General features: G+C 47.3%; 1 protein-coding gene across 1 annotated transcript in view; it reads right to left on the bottom strand.

Annotated features, from left to right (window-relative positions):
* Positions 1-22,763, bottom strand: part of LOC144596760 (protein-tyrosine kinase 2-beta-like) — a 109,955-nt gene that overhangs the window by 40,227 nt on the left and 46,965 nt on the right. Inside the window, exons 3-11 of the mRNA XM_078405521.1 lie at positions 18,286-18,464; positions 13,850-13,937; positions 12,003-12,082; positions 9,400-9,462; positions 7,349-7,403; positions 6,301-6,441; positions 4,571-4,642; positions 1,885-1,989; positions 485-602 (exon numbers count right to left, since the gene is read on the bottom strand). Of these exons, the coding sequence (XP_078261647.1) occupies positions 485-602; positions 1,885-1,989; positions 4,571-4,642; positions 6,301-6,441; positions 7,349-7,403; positions 9,400-9,462; positions 12,003-12,082; positions 13,850-13,937; positions 18,286-18,464 (901 nt within the window). The remainder of the gene's footprint in view (positions 1-484; positions 603-1,884; positions 1,990-4,570; positions 4,643-6,300; positions 6,442-7,348; positions 7,404-9,399; positions 9,463-12,002; positions 12,083-13,849; positions 13,938-18,285; positions 18,465-22,763) is intronic.

Below are 22,763 nucleotides of genomic sequence, written 5' to 3'. Positions count from 1 at the left end.
TTTGACGGCAAGAAGGAAACACGCATCACCTCTCATTGGGTGGGGGAGAATCTCATCAGGGATTTGCATGTTACACGATGATAAAGAGTCTTTATTTCTGTTCCGTGGTCAAACTGCCATCTGCGCACATACAGAAAGCCGTTGTGGGAAGAGCACGTGTTTGGTCACCCTTCCCCAAGTGTGTGACTCTGGACAGTTCATAGAAACATAGAAAATAGTTGCAGGAGGAGGCCATTTGGCCCTTCGAGCCAGCACCGCCATTCATTGTGATCATGGCTGATCATCTACAATCAGTAACCTGTGCTTGCCTTCTCCCCATATCCCTTGATTCCCAAGAGCTCTATCTAACTCTCTTTTAAATTCATCCAGTGAATTTGCCTCCACTGCCCTCTGTGGCAGAGAATTCCACAAATTCACAACTCTCTGGGTGAAAAAGTTTCTTCTCAGCTCAGTTTTAAATGGCCTCCTCTTTATTCTTACTGACCTCTCCTGGGACTCGCGATGAGGGAGACTGTAGTGCCTCGTTCCAGTTGGCAGTAGCCATCGATGAGATTGGCCATGTTCTCCGCCATCGCCAGGGACGAGGCTGTTATTGTCAGTGGCTGCAGAGTAAAGAAGGCGGCGTGAGGTAACTATGAACGGTGATCAATAGGACAGCGCGTGACAAGGGAAGATCCGAAGGAGCCCGGTCTGACAGAGAAACGATTCCTTCAGGAGAAAGCCAGGATTCCTAATGTAGAATATCAACGGATCAAACTCCTGCACATTCGCGCTCACTAAGCACTGCCCCAAGAGAACAACCCCCTTCACATTCCCACTCACTAAATCCAATCCCAACAGAACAACCCCTTCATGTTCCCGCCCACTAAACCCTGTCCACTCAGACCAACCCCTCCACATTCCCACTCACTAAACCCTGTCCCAAAAGACCAACCCCTCTACATTCCCACTCACCAAACTGTCCATTCAGACCAACTCCTCCACATTCCCACTCACTAAATAGGAAATGCTGGAATCATCTCCTACGATACAACACGATAGAACTTTTTTAAAATCGCAGGTGGGAAATTTATCTGCCAACAGTCATAAAACACAATTTACATTTCATGTGTTACCTGAAACGTGAAATTAAAGTGACGAGTGGAAAATATTGGGGATGTGCAAAGATTGGGGACGGGGACAGGGGGAGGGGGGGGGGGGGACGGGGGGGCGGGTGTCAGTCTACCCTATGACAGACAGGAAAGGAGTTGTACCTTGTGGTGACATCAGTTGAGAACTTGCAACTTAAAAGTTTGAATTGTAACTTTTCCCAGTTTCTAATGAAGGGTCTCTGGCCCAAACCGGGAATTACATTTCTCTCTCCGCTGATGGAATTTCCACCTTGATTTTCAGATTTCGAACATCTGCAGTTTTTTAACCAAACCTTTCACATTTGTTAAACCCAACTCCAAAGGCCTGAACTTCTTTCTATAAATCCCCTTCTGGGGGGAAATCTGCAGCAAAATACTGCAGTTGATAGTAATCTGAAATATAACACAGAGCAGTACAGCACAGGAACAGGCCCTTCGGCCCAAGTTGTCCATGCTGAACATCATGTTAAATTAATCTCTTCTGCTCGCCTGTACTCCATATCACTCCATTCCCTGCATATTCATATGCCTATCTAAAAGCCTCTTAAACGTCACTATCGTATTTGTTCCAGAGATGCTCCATAATAAATGCGTTTATGCGAGAGCTTCGCCATGACAGAGATGTGCAATAATTGCAATTGTGTGTGGGTTGTGACTGCACGGATGCAAAGATGTTCTGTTTTCATTGCAGATGTGCAAGGATCGCATTTGTTTTGCTGCAGAGCTGCCCTGGAGTAATTGCAATCGCTCTTACCTGGAAAGCCCCACTGATTTCCAGTTGAAGCAGAGCTTTCGTTTTGCCCTCTGAATGAATGGATTTGATGGATTTAATTTGCTTGAACTCTGCCAAGCTGATGGGCTGTTCAGAATGAAAAACAAAACAATATTTAATTCACTTCTTGGACCAGTAGTATATTTAAAACTTCAAACATAGAATGTCGTTATTTACCAAATTTTTGCCAACAAATTAAATCCATTTGCATGTTCATTTTATTTTTTATTTTGCATAAATGGAGTCTTACTGCAGGGGTGCAGTAGTAGAGTTGCTGCCTTACAGTGCCAGAGACACGGGTTTGATCGCGACTACGGGTGTTGTCTGTACGGAGTTTGTACGTTCTCTCTTTCTCCCAGTGCTCTGCTTTCCTCCCACACTCCAAAGATGTGCAGGTTTGTAGGTTAATTGGCTACTATAAATTAACCTACAATTGTCCCTCGTGTGTAGGATTGTGGTTGTGTGCGGGATTACCACTGGTCAGCACGGACTCGGCGGGCCAAAGGGCCTGTTTCCACGCTGTATCTCTGGTCTAAAGTAAAGTCTAACATAAAGAAGCTTCAGCCCACCATGATCTACCTGGGCAATTTGCACTAGGATCACTCCCAGTTGAAATCCATGGAAAAATTGGCTGGGACATAGCAATGTGGGATAAACCATGGCGTGACTGACATTTTCCTGGCACTAATCATGCACCCATCAATGTCACAAGTCAGTCAGCACATGTGACATTCAATGTTACCAATAGCTGGAGCTTTTGTGTGCAACCTACCAACCTTGCAAACAACTCACAGAAAACTGCGTTGCACATGATGCGAGGTTTAGGAATGGCGATGAGAAACGTGGAGTCCTACTGCATCGAGCAGCCTCTCTTCCCAGCTCGTCCATACCAACCAAGATGCCCCATCTAAGCTAGTCCCATTTGTCCTCCATCCCTCCGTTTCAATCCATGTACCTATCTAAATGTCTTTTGAATGTTGTTATAAAACCTGTCCTAACTACTTCCCCTGGCACTTTGTTCCATGTACACACCACCTTCTGTGTGAAATAGTTGCCCCTCAGGTACCCATTGAATTTTTCCCCTTGCCACGTAAACCTTTGCCCTCTGGTTCTTGATTTTCCTATCTTTAGAAAAAGATTTATGTGTGTTCATCCAATTGATGCACCCCCTCCAATGATTTTATACACTTTAGGATCACCTCTCAGTCTCTTGCGCTCCCTCTCCCTACGACTCACTCCCTTTCCCTCACTCTCTCTCCGTCCATCACTCCCTCTCCCTCCCTGACTGGGGTACTGATTGAGAATGATCAGCCATGATCACATTGAATGGCGGTGCTGGCTCGAAGGGCCGAATGGCCTACTCCTGCACCTCTTGTCTATTGTCTATCACTACCTCTCCCTCCATCGCTCCCTCTCCCTCCATCACTCTCCCTCCATCACACTCCCTCTCCCTCACTCTCTCTCCCTCCATCACTCACTTCCTCTCCCTCCCCGACACTCAATCTCTCTCCCTGACTCACCCTCTCTCCCTCACTTCCTCCCTCTCCCACCATCACTCACTCCCTCCCCCTCCATCACTCACTTCGTCTCCCTCCTGGACTCAATCCCTCTTGCTCCATCACTACCTCTCCCTACCTGACTCACTCCCTCCTTGACTCACTCCCTCTACCTCCACCACTCCACTACCTCTCGCTCCATGAGTCACTCCCTCTCCCTCTCGGACTCATTCCCTCTCCCTCCCTGACTGTTCTCCCTCCATCACTCACTCCCTCTCTTCCTTTCTCACTCCCACACTGTCGATCTCAGGGTGTTTGCATCTTTAGCCTGCCAGGCACCTGTCCAGTCCACCCCTATTCCTCATCCGTATCTCAGTATGTAGCCCTGTCCAGGCCTGTGCTCCCCAATCCTGTCCTTACCCCTGTCCTTGCCCCCAGCCCATGACCCTGGCAGCAGTGTTGCAGTGCTAATTGTTTAGGTGCCGGAGCTGGTGCCGGAGTGACCGCTGTTAAATTCCTCGCTGTGTATTTTTTTATTTTTTTTTACAGAGGTGCCGGAGCGGCGCTCCTGTGAGCCCTGGCAGCACTGAACCCCTGCCTGGCTGTAGCCCCTGCCCCCACCTCTGCCACCGACATTGACCCCTCTGCTACTCACCCGCCCTTGCCCTGTGTGGATCCCACCCCTGGGCCCATTCCTGGCCCCCATGCGTCCCTCTGTCTCCTGCTCCAGCTTCCGTCACCTGGCCCAGCCCCTGTCATCGGCTGTTCCCCCATCACCCTCCCTGCCTCTGTCACCCTCCCCCTGCCTGTCACCTCTCAGCCTCGGATATCCATCCCTATCTCTGACATCCGACCATCCCCACTATCATCCACCCCTGCCTCTGTCACCCTCCCCCTGCCTCTGTTATCCAATTCTGAATCTGATGTCCCATTCCCGTCTCTGTCACCCGCCCCACCCTCTGAGACCCTCGACCACATCTGTCACTCACCTGTGATATCCACCCCTGCACCGGCATTGAACCTTCAGGTCTCCACTTTTACTTCTGACCCTCGCTTCTGCCCACAGCTGCTGCCACTGGCCACCTCTCCTGCCACAGATCCTCCCATCCTGGCCCCCTCCCCTGGCCCCAGTCCCCCATCCCAGCCGCCAGCGTAGAGCCTCCTGTCCTCACCTCGGTCGAGCTGATCACCTGGCCGATGCCCTGCCGTCCAATCACCAGGTCCACTGCCACCGTCCAGCCTTGCTGCAAGACAGAGCACGCAGTCACCATCTTGTAACCCAGAGAACACGCTGCGCATTACACGGGTCGCGGTACATGCAATGCGGCAAATGCAGCGCGGTACATGGAGCCCAGAACACACAGTGCACTGGAATTTAGACGGATGAGAGGGGATCTTATCGAAACGTATAAGATTATTAAGGTGTTGGACACGTTAGAGGCAGGAAACATGTTCCCAATGTTGGGGGAGTCCAGAACAGTTTAAGAATAAGGGGTAGGCCATTTAGAACGGAGATGAGGAAAAAAAAATTCAGTCAGAGAGTTGTGAATATGTGGAATTCTCTTCCTCAGAAGGCAGTGGAGGCCAATTCTCTGAAAGCATTCAAGAGAGAGCTAGATAGAGCTCTTAAGGATAGCGGAGTCAGGGGGTATGGGGGGGAAGGTAGGAACGAGGTACTGATTGAGAATGATCAGCCATGATCACATTGAATGGCGGTGCTGGCTCGAAGAGCCGAATGGTCTCCTCCTGCACCTATTGTCTATTGTGCGGACCACGGAATGTGGAACACGTAGCACGGTACACACAGTGCGGTACACGCAGCGTGGTACACAGAATGCAGTACATGGAGAGCGGTACATCCAGCATGTACCCTCCAGCAAACTACGTCTGCACCAAACATGATGCCAAGTTAAACTAATCTCCTCTGCCTGCATGTGATCCAAATCACTTCTTGCACATTTGAGCCTATCTAAACGCCTCTTAACCATCAGTACTTTCTGCTTTCATTATTACCCCAAGCATTGTGTTCCAGGTACCTGACTTTCTGTGTAGATATGCCTGCCCTGCATAGCTCTTTTAAACTTTCCCTCACTGTTGTTAAAGCACCCTGGCAAAATGATTCTGACCATCTATCCTATCAGTAAGGATGTTGTCAGTACTTGACGGCAGAGCTACTGGGAGAGGGTGGGCAGACTAGGACTTTATTCTTTGGAGTGCAGGAGGATGAAGGGTGATCATACAGAGGTGTATAAAATCACGAGAGGCTTAAATAGGATGAATGCACAGAGTCTTGTTCCCAGGATTCGGGAATCAAGAACTAGAAGGCGTAGGTTTAAGATGGGAAAGGAAAGGTTTAATCAGAACCTGAGGAGCAACGTTTTCATCCAGACAGCGCTGGGTATATGGAATATGCTGCTAGAAGAAGTAGTCGAGGTTAGTTGAAGCAGGTAGAATAACAACATTTAAAAGACATTGGGATAGGTACATGGTTATCAAAGGTTTGGAGGAATATGGGCCAAATGGCAGTAAATGGCTCTGGATTTAATGGACAAAGGGCCTGAGTCCATGCTGTATCACTCTGTAACTATAACTTGTCACTGGTGATCCCTCAAGTCTAACGAGCAAATAGACAAGATTGGTCCAACCTGGGATGTCCTGGATCTGTACTGAGTGTTTCCCTCACCTGAGGTACAACAGGCATTGGAGTCACTGCCAAGAGCAGAGAACAGGTTAGAGGTTATGTAGATAATTGTGAGCTGGTTAGTTCAGGCTTTGAACAGTTAATGTTTGCATTACTCTACAGAGCTGCTGCAGCTGCTGATGCTAGAGTGTCGTGGAGTAGGAGGATTGGAAGAACATGGTTAGCAGTTTAGCAGTTAAAATTAAGTGGAAATGCACTTACTCCAAGTTCACATTTGTAATGTTCCTGTTCAAAGTCAGTGACACTGCTGAGAATCTGGAAGAACTGGCTGATACATTCATCCTCCTTGAAATGGGCAAACTGCTGAAAGGTCTGCTGGATGAGTTTACGGAGGTGTTTCATCTGGGAGAGGAGAGAGGAGAGTAGGCTGCTGAGTCCACAGTGACAAACAATTTACTTTAGATTTTCGACTTTAGATGCAGTGTAGAAACAGGCTTTCGGCCCACGCCGACTAGCGATCACCCCGTACACTAGCCCTGTCCTACACACACTAGGGACAATTTTACAACTTACCAAAGCCAATTTACCTACAAACCTGCATGTCTTTGGAGTGTGGGAGGAAACCGGTGCACCGGGGGAAAGCCCACATGGTCACTGGGAGAACGCACAAACTCCGTACGAACAGCACCCGTGGTCAGGATCGTACCCGGGTCTCTGGCGCTGTAGGGCAGCAGCTCTACCGCTGTGCCATTGTGCCGCACTGTACCGCTAATTAATTTACGGGGTCATCACAGTTCTCTAAACCCCAGCTCCCCCGCAAAGCTCCCCTCAGTGCCACGACACGGGAATGCATGGCAGGACTCCCCACAGGCGGTGAGCTATCAGTATTAACACACCCTAACACTGACAGACTCACCAGGTGAGAAAAGTGTGGAACAGGTCAGAGGGGTTGATCTTTAGGGGTGAAGTGGGGGAAGGGAAGGCAGGACGACAGTGCCAACAATGGACCATTGTGTGCTCCACCTATCCTTGATTTCTCCTTTTACAGACCTTTCATTCATTTTTACTATGTGCCTTTTCATATCCCTCATTTCCCTCTCCCCTGACTCTCAATCTGAAGAAGGGTCCAGACCCGAAACATCACCTATTCCTTTTCTCCAAGATGCTGCCGGACCCACTGAGTTATTTCAGCATTTTGTCCAGCTATCTTCAGTCTAAACCAGCGTCTGCGATTCTTCCCCACACATTAACGAAAAGTCATGCTGAAATGAGCAAACGTTGTGGTTTTGATCACAAGGTGAGCCCTTACCTTCATACTATCTTGCAACTGCTTAGGGAAGAACAAATCGAGACCGACATCCTTCCTGTAAAAACAGATGGCAGAGGGATGTCAGAGAGGCGTGGTGTTTGATTGAGCTCATTAAATAATTGTTGGCTCAGGCAAGTGCCCGAGATCAAACTCATGATGAGCAAGAGGTCAATAGTTCAGGCACTGAACCCATGCGAATGTTGGTGAATTGACCAGCACCTCTCCCCCGCAAGCAGTGATAGCAGGAAACATTTACCGGTAAGTCTCTCGTGGTATTGATGCAGTAAATATGTGGGACACATACACAAACACACACTAGAGTGTTCAGTGTTGTTTTCACACCCTACATTCTCTTTGTATACCTTCACATCGCCAGTTTCCTTCTCCCCTGTCTCTCAGTCCAAAGACAGGTCTTGACCCAAAGCGTCACCATCTCCAGAGATGCTGCCTGGCCCGCTGAGTTACTCCAGCATTTCAGTGTAGACTAGCATCTGCAGTTCCTTCCTACACACTTCAGTGATGTCCCCTAGGGACCCATCGAAGGTATTTATTCCCAAAATGCTGGAGTAACTCAGCAGGTCAGGCAGCATGTAGTATAAGAAAATAACTGCAGGGTCTCGACCCGAAACGTCACCCATTCCTTCTCTCCCGAGATGCTGCCTGACCTGCTGAGTTACTCCAGCATTTTGTGAATAAATAGGTCAGGCAGCATCTCGGGAGAGAAGGAATTGGTGACGTTTCGGGTCAAGACCCTTCTACATTACTTCTCTCCCGAGATGCTGCCTGACCTGCTGAGTTACTCCAGCATTTTGGGAATAAATACCTTCGATTTGTACCAGCATCTGCAGTTATTTTCTTATATCCCCTAGGGACCCAGTTCGGCCATTGCAAGAGTCACAGGGCACATCCAAGTGTGCGGATGACTGAACAGGGTTGGTGGGTTGGGACTGTCGCATAATAACAGGCCTACTGTGGCACATTAGTGGAGAGTTTAGGGTGGCACAGCGGTAGAGTTGCTGCCTTACAGTGCCGGACGCCCGGGTTTGATCCTGACTACGGGTGCTGTCTTTAAGGAGTTTACACGTTCCCCTTGTGACCACGTGGGTTTTCTCTGGGTGCTCTGGTTTCCTCCAACACTCCAAAGACGTACAGGTTTGTAGGTTAATTGGTTTCAGTAAAATTGTAATTTGTCCCGAGTGTGTGGGATAGTGCTAGTGTACGGGCTGATCACTGGTCACCACACTCGGTGGGTTGAAGGGCCTGCTTCCGCGCTGCATCTCTAAAGTCTAAAGACCAATGCGCATCATCTCTCAGCTGTAAAAAGGATCACCTTTTGAGATTTTGTGGAGTGCTTCAGTTTCACCAGCATTTTGCATTGTTGGAGCCTTGTCAGTTTGACCCATCCACAGCCGACACTCTTTATTTCCTTCTGGGGATACAATGAACTATCTAACTCGCCTGAAGGTGGCACCATTCACACCTCAAGTAAGTGGAAATAAGGAACTGCAGAAGCTGGTTTACAAAAAAAAGACCAACTGCTGGAGTAACTCAGCGGGTCAGGGGAACATGGATAGGTGACGTTCAGGATCGGGACCCTTCTTCAGACAGACATTTATGTTCAGAACCCTTCTTCAGGCTCAAGTCTGACGTTTGTATGTTCTCCCCGTGACCACATGGTTTTCTCCGGGTGATCCGGTTTCCTCCCACACTGCAAAGATCTACAGGATTGTAGGTTAATTGGCTTTGTTAAAATTGTGCATTGTCCCTACTTTGTAAGATAGTGTTAATGTACAGGGTGATCGCTGGTCGGAGCGGACTCGGTGGAATAAAGGGCATGTTTCCGTGCTGTATCTCTAAAGTTTAAAGTCTTTCATCTTAAACTTGGCATCTCCTGGGCACCCTGCACAGGGCGTTTCCTGAATTCAGCACTTCAGATGTGATGGGCACAGGGAGGGACTTTCCAGAATGTTCCTTCAGTATCATAAACATTACAAGGTACACAATGTACTCCAAAGACATTCCCAGAGGAATAGCAAACTGAGATAACTCACTCCAGCAGCTCAAAGTTAGATTTTTTCTCCAGGGCCTTTGGGGGCAGGTCTTTATAAAACCGCCTAAAAGGGAAAGAAGAAAATGTGAGGCAGTCAATCAACTCATTCCAAAACGTATCACAAAAGTTTCATTTCAGTCATTTATTTTACAAAACCTATAATTGTACTTAAATATTATTTGACCAATAGTGGTTACTGACTTGGAAATGTTACTCATGCAATAAGAGGGAGCTTGATGAACATTAGTGGCGAATACAGTCAGTGACACAGGGTCTACTCTGCCGTTTAATCATGGCTGATCTATCTCTCTCTCCTAACCCCATTCTCCTGCTTTCCCCCCCATAACCTCTGACACCTGTACTAATCAAGAATCTATCTATCTCTGCCTTCTCTATCTATCTCTGGCCCCTCTCCACTGTCTCCCAGTATGGTACAGAATCAACTTCAAGCTCCTCCTATTGACATGCAAAACCCTAAACGTGCTTGCCCCCCCCCCCCCCCCATATCAAATATCTTCTAACCCACCACTCTATCTTCAGGTCCCTCAGGTCGGCCGACTTGGGGCTACTCACTATCCCGCGGTCTAGACTTAAGCTCAGGGGTGACCGTACTTTTGTGGTTAGACTGTGGAACAGCATCCCTCTCCCCATCAGAACTGCCCCCTCCATCGACTCCTTTAAGTCCTGGCTCAAAACCTATTTCTACTCCCTAGCGTTTGAGGCCCTCTGAGGGGGCACTGTGAACTGTTTATGTATGTGCTGTTATGTTTGTGTGCCATTGTATGTTCGTCCTTAGTACCTGAACTGATGTACAGCACTTTGGTCAACGTAGGCTGTTTTTAAATGTGCTATACAAATAAAATTGACTTCACTTGACATGACTTGACTTAAAAATATCCACTGATTTGGCCCTCCACAGCCTTCTGAAAGAATTCCACAGATTCATCACTCTTCGGCTAAAGGAATTTCTGCCCATCTCCTTCCGAAAAGAACGTCCTTTAATTCTGAGGCTACGATCTCTCGTTCTGGACTCTCCCACTGTGAGGGATGTGAGGGAGCTGGATAAACATCAGTGGCGATACCGTCAGTCATACAGGGTGCAGAGGGATAGACGGGTTATTGAGAGACAGTGTGAGGGAGCTGGGTCATCGTCAATAGAGATACAGTCAGTGACGGGGTGCAGGAGGGAAGAGAGGTTACTGAGGATCAGTACGAGAGATAGACACAAAGTATTGGAGTACATCAGAGGGCCAAGCAGCATCTTTGAAGTAAAACGATGGGTGACGTTTAGAGTCGGATCCCTTTCTTCAGAAGTAATCCGCTGAGTTATTCCAGCACGTTGTGTCTATTTTTTGGTATAAACCAGCATCTTCAGTTCTCCGTTTCCACACAGTGTGAGGGAGCTGGATTAATGTCAGTGGAGATACAATCAGTAAGACGAGAGGTGAGAGAGGTGTTACTGGGGGAAGAGTGTGAGGGAGCTGGATAATCATTCGTGGCACAGGGTGCAGAGGGGAAAGTGGGCACTGAAGGGCAGTCCATCGTGGGCACTGCACCTCCCACCATCGTAAGCATCTACATGAGGTGCCACCTCAAAAACCCCATATTCCATGCCATGCCCACGTCTCACTGCTATCATCGGGCACGAGGTACAGAAGTCTGAGGTCCTACACCACCGGGTTCAGGGACAGTTACTTTCCTACAACCATCAGGTTCTTAATCCGTGTTACACAACCCTAATCCCACCTTGACAACAGAACCTCTTGCACTACTATGGACTTATATTTTTATAATGATGTCTTTTGAAGTATTATTATTTTGCACACATCTTTCTTTTAGAATTTTATTTGTAACGAGACCAAGTGAACCCGTTGGGCCCAAACCTCTCCTGCATTGGCGCAGCACCCTCTCCTCCCCTCCTCCCCTCTTCCCCCCCCCTTCCCCTCCCCCCACCCCCCTCCTACCCCCCTCCTACCCCCACCCCCCTCCTCCTCCCATCCCCTCCCACCCCCCTCCTTCCCCCTCCCCCCCACCCCCTCACCCCCTTCCCCTCCCCTTCCCCTCCCCTCCCTTCCCCTCCCCCTCTTCCCCCTCCCCTCTTCCCCCCTCCCCTCTACCCCCCTCCCCTCTCTCCCCCACCTCTCCCCCTCCGCCCTTCCCCTTCATCCCTCTTCCCCCCACTCCATCCCCCTCAACCCCCCCTATCCTCCCTCCTCCCCCTTCCTCCACCCCACTCCCTCCCTCCTAGGAGATAGATTTAAACTTTAAAAGGTGAATAACTTTAAAAATATAACACCGATTTCAAAGGAACGTCTTCCATTAGCACCAAAGGGACGACGGTGAGTAAGGTGGGCCTAAAATTGTTGCGCTATCGTGTACCGTTTTGGCTGTAGTTCAGGAACAAACAAACAAACGAGAGTTTTAGTATATAAATGCGTGTCTAATTTGTGTTTTGCATGTTGTCTGCGTCTATGTTCCTTGATGCTGCTGCAAGCAAGATTTTCTTTGTACCTGTACCTCACCGTACTTGTGCCCATGGCCATAAACGTGAAACTGTACTTGTACCCACTGATGAATTTCCGCGGCAGGTGCTGGCACGTTTACCTTATCTCCAGGCATCCGAGCTTCAATGACATGTCCTGGTCCACCTGGTTTGCGGTGTCCTGCATGTAGTCACTGCGTACCTGGGGGAAAGTGTCGACAGGTTACTCTCTCCAAGAACCGCACAGTCTACAATGTGTGTAGGAAGGAACTGCAGATGCTGGTTTAAACCGAAGATAGACACAAAAACTGGAGTGGCTCAGCGGGTCAGACAGGATATCTGGAGAAAAGGAATAGGTGAGATTTCGGGTCGAGACCCTTCTTCAGGCCGTGTCTGTTTATATCTGCGTACCCACAAGATGGTAACCTCGCCAGCCTCACATTATCCTCCCCCAGGCCCTTCACTCCCTCCAGCCCATTCCCTCTCTCCATCCTCCCCACATTTCACAGCACAGCATCCGTAACAATGTGGGTCTTTTCATCTCAGCTGTTACTCAGGGCCCAGTCCAGATCCCTGGGGCAGCCCATGCTGGCAATCTGAAAAATGGCTCACTTACTCCTGTTCCTCAAACAGCCCAGATTATGCCCGGCTCCCAGAGTAAACTTTACCAACGCACCTGTCCTCTGTGGCAGTATGAACACGTGCAGACTGGAGTTCAGGAACTCACACTCCAAGAGCCTTGCCCAGAGACCCATGTCTTGCGATCCAACCCAGGGATCTAACCAGAGGACCCAGACCTAAGTCCAGATCCAGGCCTACTATGCCCACTCCCAGGGGCTCGTGCAGATCCCATACCCAGTCCCAGGGACTCAAGAGGGATCCCAGGCGGCACGGTGGCACAGCGATTGAGTTGCTGCTTTACAGCGCCAGAGATCCGACTGTGCGTACAGTCTGTACAAAGTTTATACGTTCTCCCCATGACCTGCGTGGGTTTTCTCCGGGAGCTCCGGTTTCCTCCCACACCTACAACGATGTACAAATATTCGATACACCAATTACACAAAATTGATGTGGTGGAGACGCCCCCCAAAATAAGGGAAGGGATTCCACGCCAGTGGGCCACATGAGTGGCAAGGGTGGGAGGTAATTTTGTGTAATTGGTGTATCGAATATTTGTATTGAATGTATGTATAGCCTCCGAGAATGCCGGATGGAGTTTTGGAACGAGCATGTTTTGCATATATTTATTTCTCGAATAAAGTATTTCCTGATAATTTTTTTAAAACCCATTGCCTTTCTCTTGATTTCCAGTCATGTAGTCTAAACTCCAATAGAAAGCTGCATCAGGAAATTAGAAGGATGGACTCAGTTATACAGCATAGAAACATGCCCTTCTTCCCGACTTGTCCATGCTGACCAACGTGCCTTTCTGAGCTCGTCCCGTTTGATTGTACTTGGCCCACAACCTCTAAAACTTTCCTATCCATGTTCATGTCCAAATGGCTTTGAAATGTTGATATGGTTCTTTCCCCCCCCTCCCCTCTCCTCAACCATCAACTCCAGAAGCTTGACACAAAATGCTGGAGTAACTCAGCGGGTCGAGCAGCACCTCTGGAGAAAATACCTGATGTTTTGGGTCGGAACCCTTCTTCAGATTCTAGAGAAGGGATGAAGAAGGGTTCTGACCCGAAAAGTAACCCATTCTTTTTCTCCAGAGATGCTGCCTGACCCCCTGTGTTACTCTAGCATTTTACATCTATCTTCAGTATAACCCAACAAATGCAGTTCCTTCCTACACCTCTAGAGGCTTGTCTCCATGCTCAGTGTGAATGACATGGCCCTCGGGCCATTTTTAAATCTCTCCCCTCTCATCTTAAACCTATGTCTTTTTATTTTAGACCCCTATACCCAGGGAAAAAAGACTGTGAGCATCCACCTTCTCTAAGCATAAAATCGAGCAGCTACTGACCTGTTGGTAATAACACAACAGTGTTGTTCTGTCTTGTTGAAAACTCTCCATGAAATCCTTGGGCAGGAATCGAATCCGCAGGTCATACCTGTTAGAAATTTCAAAGTCAAGTTTACTATGAACTCATCTCATAAAGTAGAAAGTTTATAGAGTTTAGAGATACAGTGCGGAAACAGGCCCTTCGGCCCACGCCGACCAGCGATCACCCCTTACATTAGCACTGGAGGCAATTTACAATTTTTATCTAAACCAAATTAACCTACACACCTGTACGTCTTTGGAGTGTGGGAGGAAACCGGAGCACCTTAGAAAAAACCTATAAGGGCACAGTGAGAACGTACAACCTCCGTACAGACGGCACCCGTAGTCAGGATTGAACCCGGGTCTCTGGCGCTGTAACTCAGCAACACCCAGGACTGCACCACAATTTCTCAGAGATTGGGTTGCAGCTTATTTGCCAGTACCCAAGACAATCAAAAGCCAACCATTATGTAAATACTGCTATGGGGGATTAGCTTGGAGAATAAACCATAAAGGGAAAGGGGATTATCCCTGGGTTACCACATGAGCCATATTCAAATTGATCAAGTAGTTCAGAGTTGGATCAGTGGTTCAAGTCCAGCATGGGAGGAAAGGGAAAAACACAAAGTGTTGGAGTAACTCAGTGGGTCAGGCACTCTGAAGACTCCAGGTCTCTGGAGAACATGGATGGGTGACGTTTCTGTTTGGGACCCTTCTTCAGACTGATTGAGGGGCAAAGAAGAGAAAGCTTATTTTAGGTAACCTACAAATGCCCCCTTCCTCCTCTTTCTTACCCGACATCCACCCCCTTTCCTTTACCCCTCTCACACCCCTCCACTGAACCCTGGCTGATACTGCACCAGTTTCTCCCCTCCTCCTCCCCCACCACCTACATTCCTTCCTCCAGCTACACAGTTCACAGCTTTTCCATCCTCGAGCTTCACAATTCGCAGGTTTTTTTCATCTCTGGTCTTTGTCCAGCAATCTACCTATCCATAACACCCTGATCCTGTGTTCACCTATTTCCAGCCATGCTTTGTCCTGCCTCTCCTGCTCAGACCTCCAGCTTGAATAATGTCCTTCCACCACACCCCTTTGTCTTCTATCAGTAAGCCAGTTCTGAACAACCATACAACCAAGTCACTGTTAATCCCGTGCATCTTGCTTCTGTGCTTCTGGATCTTGTCCTTGCACTAAACGTCATTCCCTTATCCTGTACCTATACTCTGTAAATGGTTCAATTGTAATCATGCATTGTCTTTGCGCTGAATGGTTAGCACGCTACAAAAGCTTTTCACTGTACCCCAGTACACATGACAATAAACTAAACTGAACTGGGATCAGCCTACCATGGGGACTTTATCAAGTGCCTTACCAAAATGCATGTAGATAACATCCACCACCCAATGCCCTTCGATCAACTTTGTTACCTCCTCAAAAACTCGATCAAGTTCTGAAGACAGGACCTGCCACATACAAAACCATGCTGACTACCCCTAATTAACCCATTCCTTTCCAAATGGGAGCAAATCCTATCCCGAAGAATCTTCTCCAATAGCTTCCCTACCACTGACATGAGGTTGCCGGCCTATAATTCCCTGGATTCTTTCTACTTCCCTTCTTAAACAAAGGATCAACATTAGCTACTCTCTAGTCCTCCCGCTCCTCACCTGTGACTCAAGACGCAGAGATCTTTGTCAAGGCTCCTGCTATCTCCTCTCTTGCCTCTCTCCATAACCTGGGATAGATCTCATCAGGTCCTAGGAACCTATCCACCTTAATGCCCTTCAAGAGCACCAACATCCTCCTCCCTCTTAATCTCAAACTGCTCTTGCATATTTGTATTCTCCACACTGGCCCCACTGGCCTCCATCTCTTTCCTCGGTGAAAACAGATGCAAAGCACTTCTTTAGTAACTCGCCTACATCCCCTGACTCCAAGTACATATTCCAGCCTTAATCCTTGAGAGGTCCTACTTTCTCACTGGTTCTCCATTTGCTTTTAATGCAGGTATAAAAAGCCTTGAGATTTTCTTTAATCTGATTTACCAAAGCCATTTTGGTCCTTCTAATCGTCCGTCAGAGTTCTTTCCTCCTTGCATTATATTCCTCAAAAGCCCTGTCTGGATTTGAACCTTGCCTGCACTTCCTTTTACTTTTTGACTAAATTTACAACCCCTTTGGTCATCCCGTTTTGAAGGTAAAGGGGGGACCTCATTGCCTTACTTTACCATCCGTATCCCTCCTCCTCACCAGAACATGGCAGTTCTGAACTTTAATCACCTGGCCTTTAAACAACTCCCAAATGTCAGATGTTGACTTACCCAATATTGCACCCCGTCTACCCTGCTGATTTGCCTAACAAAGTTGTAATTTGCCTGATTTCAATTTACTACTTTCCCACGAGGTCCAGCCTTCTCTCCATTCAAAACAATTTAAAACTATGATGTTGTGATCACTGTCCCCCAAATGCTCTTCCACCGGAACACCAATTACCTGGCCAGGCTCATTTCCCAACACAAGGTCCACTATGACACTAAATGCTGGAGTAACTCAGCGGATCAGGCAGCAACTCAGGAGAGAAGGAATGGGTGACATTTCGGGTCGAGACCCTTCTTCAGACTGATGTCAGGGGAGGGGGCGGGACAAAGATAGAATGCAGGGGGAGACAGGAAGACTAGTAGGAGAACTGGGAAGTAGGAGGGGAAGCAGGGACTACCTGAAGTGGGAGAAGTCAATGTTCAAACCGCTGGGGTGTAAACTGTCCTGACTTTTCTGTCCTGGGACTCCTCCATTGTCAGAGAGTGAGGCCCAGCGCAAATTGGAGGAACAGCACCTGGTATTTTGCTTGGTCAGTTTACACCCCAGCGGTTTGAACATTGACTTCTCCCACTTCAGGGAACAGTTTTGGCTTCTTCCTGTTCACCCTGTACACTGCGGACTTCATGCACAGCTCAGCCAACAGTTATCTGCAAAACTTCGCTGACGACTTTGCCATCGTCGGCCTCATCACAGATGACGATGACAGGGAGTACAGAGAATTGACTCAGGACTTTGTGGACTGGTGCCAGCGGAACCGCCTCCAGATCAGCCCGGGGAAAACCAGGGGGATGGTGGTGGACTTCCGCAGGTACAGCCACGCCCCCTCGACACCGGTGAACATCCAGGGAATGGACATTGAGAGAGTGGACTCTTATAAGTACCTGAGTGTTTACCTCAGCAATAAACTGGGCTGGACTGATAATATCAATGCACTGTATAAGAAAGGCCAGAGCAGACTGTACCTGCTGAGGAGACTCGGGACCTTTGGAGTGCAGGGGGCACTCCTGAGGACCTTCTTCGACACTGTGGTGGCATCAGCCATTGGAGTGGTCTGCTGGAGCAGCAGCATCTCAACTGCTGACAGGAAGAGACTTGATAAACTGATCAAGAAGGCCAGCTCTGTCCTGGGATGCCCCCTCGACTCAGTGCAGGCGGTGGGAGAGAGGAGAATGATGGCAAAGCTATCATCACTGCTGGACGACTCCTCCCACCCCATGCAGGACACTGTCACTGCACTGAAAAGCTCCTTCAGTGACAAACTCCTTCACCCCAAGTGTGTGAAGGAGAGATTTCGAAGGTCCTTCCTTCCTTCCTGCTGCCATCAGACTGCACAATCAGCACTGCTCCCAGCAGACCAGTAAATAAAGATAATTACCGTTATTTTTTTTTTAAATGAATGCTTATTTATTTTTGCTATCCACTTTGCTGCTGTAACCCTGCAAATTTCCCCGTTGTGGGATGAATAAAGGATTATTAACTAATTAATTAAAAAGGGAAGTGAGGGATGGGCTGGAGTTTTTTTATAGCTTCACATTTTAATGATGGGTAGCCATGGTGATTCATGAGTTGAAGAGCAAAAATCTTGTTTATAAGAGATTCGTAAATCAGTGGAATGCAGATGATTGCGTAACCTTTTAACTCGCCCCCCCCCCCCCCCCCCGAGTCCGTGCCAACGAGCGATCCCTGCATACTAGCACTATCCTACACACGAGGGGCAATATACAATTATACCAAGCCAACAAACCTGTACATCTTTGGAGTGTGGGAGGAGACTGGAGATCCCGGAGAAAACCCACGCAGGTCACGGGGAGAATATGCAAACACCGCACACACAATACAATACAATACAATACACAGCGTCCGTAGTCAGCATCAAACCCAGGTCTCTGGCGTTATAAGGCAGCAACTACCGTTGCACCACCGTGCCGCCCATTTTTATCCATCAGCCAAACAAGGCAATGGAGACCAAAAGCTTAGACAATTAACTAATCAGAAGACCCCTCAATAAGAAGAGGTCAAAGCTAAATGGAGTCTGTTGCCAATCTCACATTGGAGTGTTATATGGGGGTCATAGTCAAAGGTGGGGATCAGTACCTCCATTCAGCTTCATGATGTAGACTCTCATACTTGGTCTGAACCTCCTCGATCGTCAGGTCAGGGTGGAGCCAGTAGACCTCTTCAGACTTCAAGTGCTTCAATCTAAGTCCATAACAACTCTTGAAGATGATGCTGGGTCCCACTCTCCCACTGTCCAATATTGTGGTGATAATCTCCTGCAGGGCAAGAGGACAGAGAGAATCTTTATCAACGACCGCTGCTCACTGTGGATGACCCCACGGGAGATTCCGCCCACAAAGATCTACCACTCCATGCAAGGCTCACTTACCCTTTACCGAATGGTTCCTGTCTTCCAGCTGTTGTGATATCATCATGCTGGCCAGAGGAAGCTCGAGACGTGGCTACCATCATGATGTTTAAAAGACATTTGGGCAGGTCCATAGATAGGAAATGTTTAGAGGGATATGGGCAAAAACACAATGCCAAGCATATGTGTGCTGAGAAGATGTTTGCCCCAGTGCGGCTACCTACAACCGCAGGCCATAGTTTCAGGGAAATGGCCCCGTTTAAGATGGTGTAACTTGTATCCTTAGGGGGTCAAAGGTAGGCCATTCGGCCCTTCGAGCCAGCACCGCCATTCAATGTGATCATGGCTGATCATTCACAATCAGTACTCCGTTCTTGCCTTCTCCCCATACCCCCTGACTCCACTATCTTTAAGAGTATCTAGCTCTCTCGTGAAATCATCCAGAGAATTGGCCTCCACTGCCTTCTGAGGCAGAATTCTACAGATTTGCAACTCTCTGACTGAAAACGTTTTTCCTCATCTCTGTTCTAAATGGCCTACCCCTTATTCTCAAAACTGCGGCTCCTGGTTCTGTTCTCCCCCAATACTAACTTTTGTATCATCAGCAAACTTGCTAATCTTGCCCTGTATGTTCTCATCCAAATCATTGATGTAGATGACAAACAGTAACGGGCCCAGCACCGAATCCTGAGGCACATCACTAAGTAACCTTCCACCATTACCCTGTGCTTCCTTCCATGGAGCTAATTTGCTATCTATTCAGGAAATGGGCTGATTTTGCCAGTTCTCGTGGGTCTGAGATATAGGGAGAGGTTGAGCAAGCTGGGATTCTATTCCTTGGAGCACAGGAGGATGGGGGGTGATTTTATAGAGGTGTTTAAAATCATGAGAGGAATAGATCAGGTAGATGCACAGAGAATCTTGCCCACAGAGTTGGGGAATTGAGAACCAGATGACAAGGGTTTAAGGTGAAGGGGGAAAGATTTAATAGGAATCTGTTTAATAGGAATACGCACAAAGGGTGGTGGGTGTATAGAACAAGCTGCCAGAGCAGGTAGCTGAGGCAAGGATGATTGCAATGTTTAAGAAACAATTAGACAGGTACATGAAGTAGACAGCTTTAGAGAATTATGGGCCAAATGCAGGCATGTCGGACTCGTGCAAATGGAACATGTCAGTCAGTGTGGGCAAGTTAGGCAGATTGGCCTGTTTCCACGCTGTATGACTCTACAGTGGCATTTAATAGGCTTATAGATGGGCTAATGGATATACAGGGAACGGAGAGATATTGATCACATGCAGGCAGAAGAGATTAGTTTAACTTGGCATCCTGTTCAGCACAGACATTGTGGGCCAAAGGGCCTCTTCTTCAAGTTTTATATTGATGCATTATAACATATAACATATAACATATAACTACAGCATGGAAACAGGCCTGTCCGGCCCTACCAGTCCACGCCGACCATTCTCCCTGACCTAGTCTCATCTACCTGCACTCAGACCATAACCCTCCAATCCCCTCCTATCCATATACCTATCCAATTTACTCTTAAATAATAAAATCGAGCCAGCCTCCACCACTTCCACCGGAAGCCCATTCCATACAGCCACAACCCTCTGAGTAAAGAAGTTCCCCCTCATGTTACCCCTAAACCTTTGTCCCTCAATTCTGAAGCTATGTCCCCTTGTTGGAATCTTCCCCACTCTCAAAGGGAAAAGCCTACCCACGTCAACTCTGTCCGTCCCTCTCATAATTTTAAAAACCTCTATCAAGTCCCCCCTCAACCTTCTACGCTCCAAAGAATAAAGACCCAACCTGTTCAACCTCTCTCTGTAGCCTAAGTGCTGAAACCCAGGCAACATTCTAGTAAATCTCCTCTGTACCCTCTCCATTTTGTCGACATCCTTCCTATAATTTGGCGACCAGAACTGCACACCATACTCCAGATTCGGCCTCACCAATGCCCTGTACAATTTCAACATTACATCCCAACTTCTATACTCGATGCTCTGATTTATAAAGGCAAGCATACCAAACGCCTTCTTCACCACCCTATCCACATGAGATTCCACCTTCAGGGAACAATGCACAGTTATTCCCAGATCCCTCTGTTCCACTGCATTCCTCAATTCCCTACCATTTACCCTGTACGTCCTATTTTGATTTGTCCTACCAAAATGCAGCACCTTACACTTATCAGCATTAAACTCCATCTGCCATCTTTCAGCCCACCCTTCCAAAAGGCCCAAGTCTCTCTGTAGACTTTGAAAATCTACCTCACTATCAACTACTCCACCTATCTTAGTATCATCTGCATATTTACTAATCCAATTTGCCACACCATCATCCAGATCATTAATGTAAATGACAAACAACAGTGGACCCAACACAGATCCTTGGGGCACTCCACTAGACACTGGCCTCCAACCTGACATACAATTGTCAACCGTTACCCTCTGGTATCTCCCATTCAGCCATTGTTGAATCCATCTTGCAACCTCACTATTAATACCCAACGATTTAACCTTCTTAATCAACCTTCCATGTGGAACCTTGTCAAATGCCTTACTGAAGTCCATATAGACAACATCCACAGCCTTGCCCTTATCAATTTCCCTGGTAACCTCTTCAAAAAATTCAAGAAGATTAGTCAAACATGACCTTCCAGGCACAAATCCATGTTGACTGTTTCTAATCAGGCCTTGATTATCCAAATAATTATATATATTGTCCCTAAGTATCTTTTCCATTAATTTTCCCACCACAGACGTCAAACTAATAGGTCTATAATTGCTAGGTTTACTTTTAGAACCTTTTTTAAACAAAGGCACAACATGCGCAATTCGCCAATCTTCCGGCACCATCCCTGTTTCTAATGACGTTTGAAATATTTCCGTCATAGCCCCTGCTATTTCTGCACTAACTTCCCTCAATGTCCTAGGGAATATCCTATCAGGACCTGGAGACTTATCCACTTTTATATTCTTCAAAAGTGTCCGTACCTCCTCTTCTTTAATCCTCCTAATTTCCATCACTACTCTACTTGTTTCGCTTACCTCACATAATTCAATATCCTTCTCCTCGGTAAATACCAAAGAAAAGAAATTGTTTAATATCTCCCCCATTTCTTCCGGCTCAGCACATAGCTGTCCACTCTGACTCTCTAATGGACCAATTTTATCCCTCACTATCCTTTTGCTATTGACATATCTGTAGAACCCCTTGGGGTTTACTTTTACATTACTTGCCAAAGCAGCCTCATATCTTTTTTTCGCTTTTCTAATTTCCTTTTTAAGATTCCTTTTACATTCTTTATATTCCTCAAGAACCTCATTTACTCCCTGCCGCTTATATTTATTGTATATCTCCCTCTTTTTCCGAACCAAGTGTCCAATTTCCCTGGAAAACCACGGCTCTTTCAAATTATTATTCTTTCCTTTCCACCGAACAGGGACATAAAGACTCTGTACTCTCAAAATTTCACCTTTAAATATCCTCCATTTCTCTATTATATCCTTTTCATAAAACAACAATTTCCATTTCACTCCTTTTAAATCCTTTCTCATCTCCTCAAAATTAGCCTTTCTCCAATCCAAAATCTCAACCCTTGGTCCAGATTTGACCTTCTCCATAATGATATTGAAACTAATGGCATTATGATCACTAGACCCAAAGTGCTCCTCAACACATACCTCCGTCACCTGACCCATCTCATTTCCTAACAGGAGGTCCAACACTGCCCCTTCTCTGGTAGGCACCTCTACGTATTGCTGCAAAAAACTATCCTGCACACATTTTACAAACTCCAAACCATCCAGCCCTTTAACAGAATGTGATTCCCAGTCTATATACGGAAAATTGAAATCACCCACAATCACCACTCTGTGCTTACTACTAATATCTGCTATCTCCTTACATATTTGCTCTTCCAATTCTCGTTCCCTATTTGGCGGTCTATAATACACCCCTATAAGTGTTGCTAAACCTTTCTCATTTCTGAGTTCCACCCAAACAGCCTCCTTAATCGAGCCTTCTAGTCTGTCCTGCCAAAGCACTGCTGTGATATCCTCCCTGACAAGCAATGCAACACCCCCACCTCTTGCCCCTCCGATTCTATCACATCTGAAACAATGAAATCCTGGAATATTTAATTGCCAATCGCAACCCTCCTGCAACCATGTTTCACTGATCGCCACAACATCATAC

The sequence above is a fragment of the Rhinoraja longicauda genome, chromosome 9, assembly GCF_053455715.1.
Source record: "Rhinoraja longicauda isolate Sanriku21f chromosome 9, sRhiLon1.1, whole genome shotgun sequence".
Classification (NCBI taxonomy): domain Eukaryota; kingdom Metazoa; phylum Chordata; class Chondrichthyes; order Rajiformes; family Arhynchobatidae; genus Rhinoraja; species Rhinoraja longicauda.
This window is presented reverse-complemented; position numbering and strand designations above follow the sequence as displayed.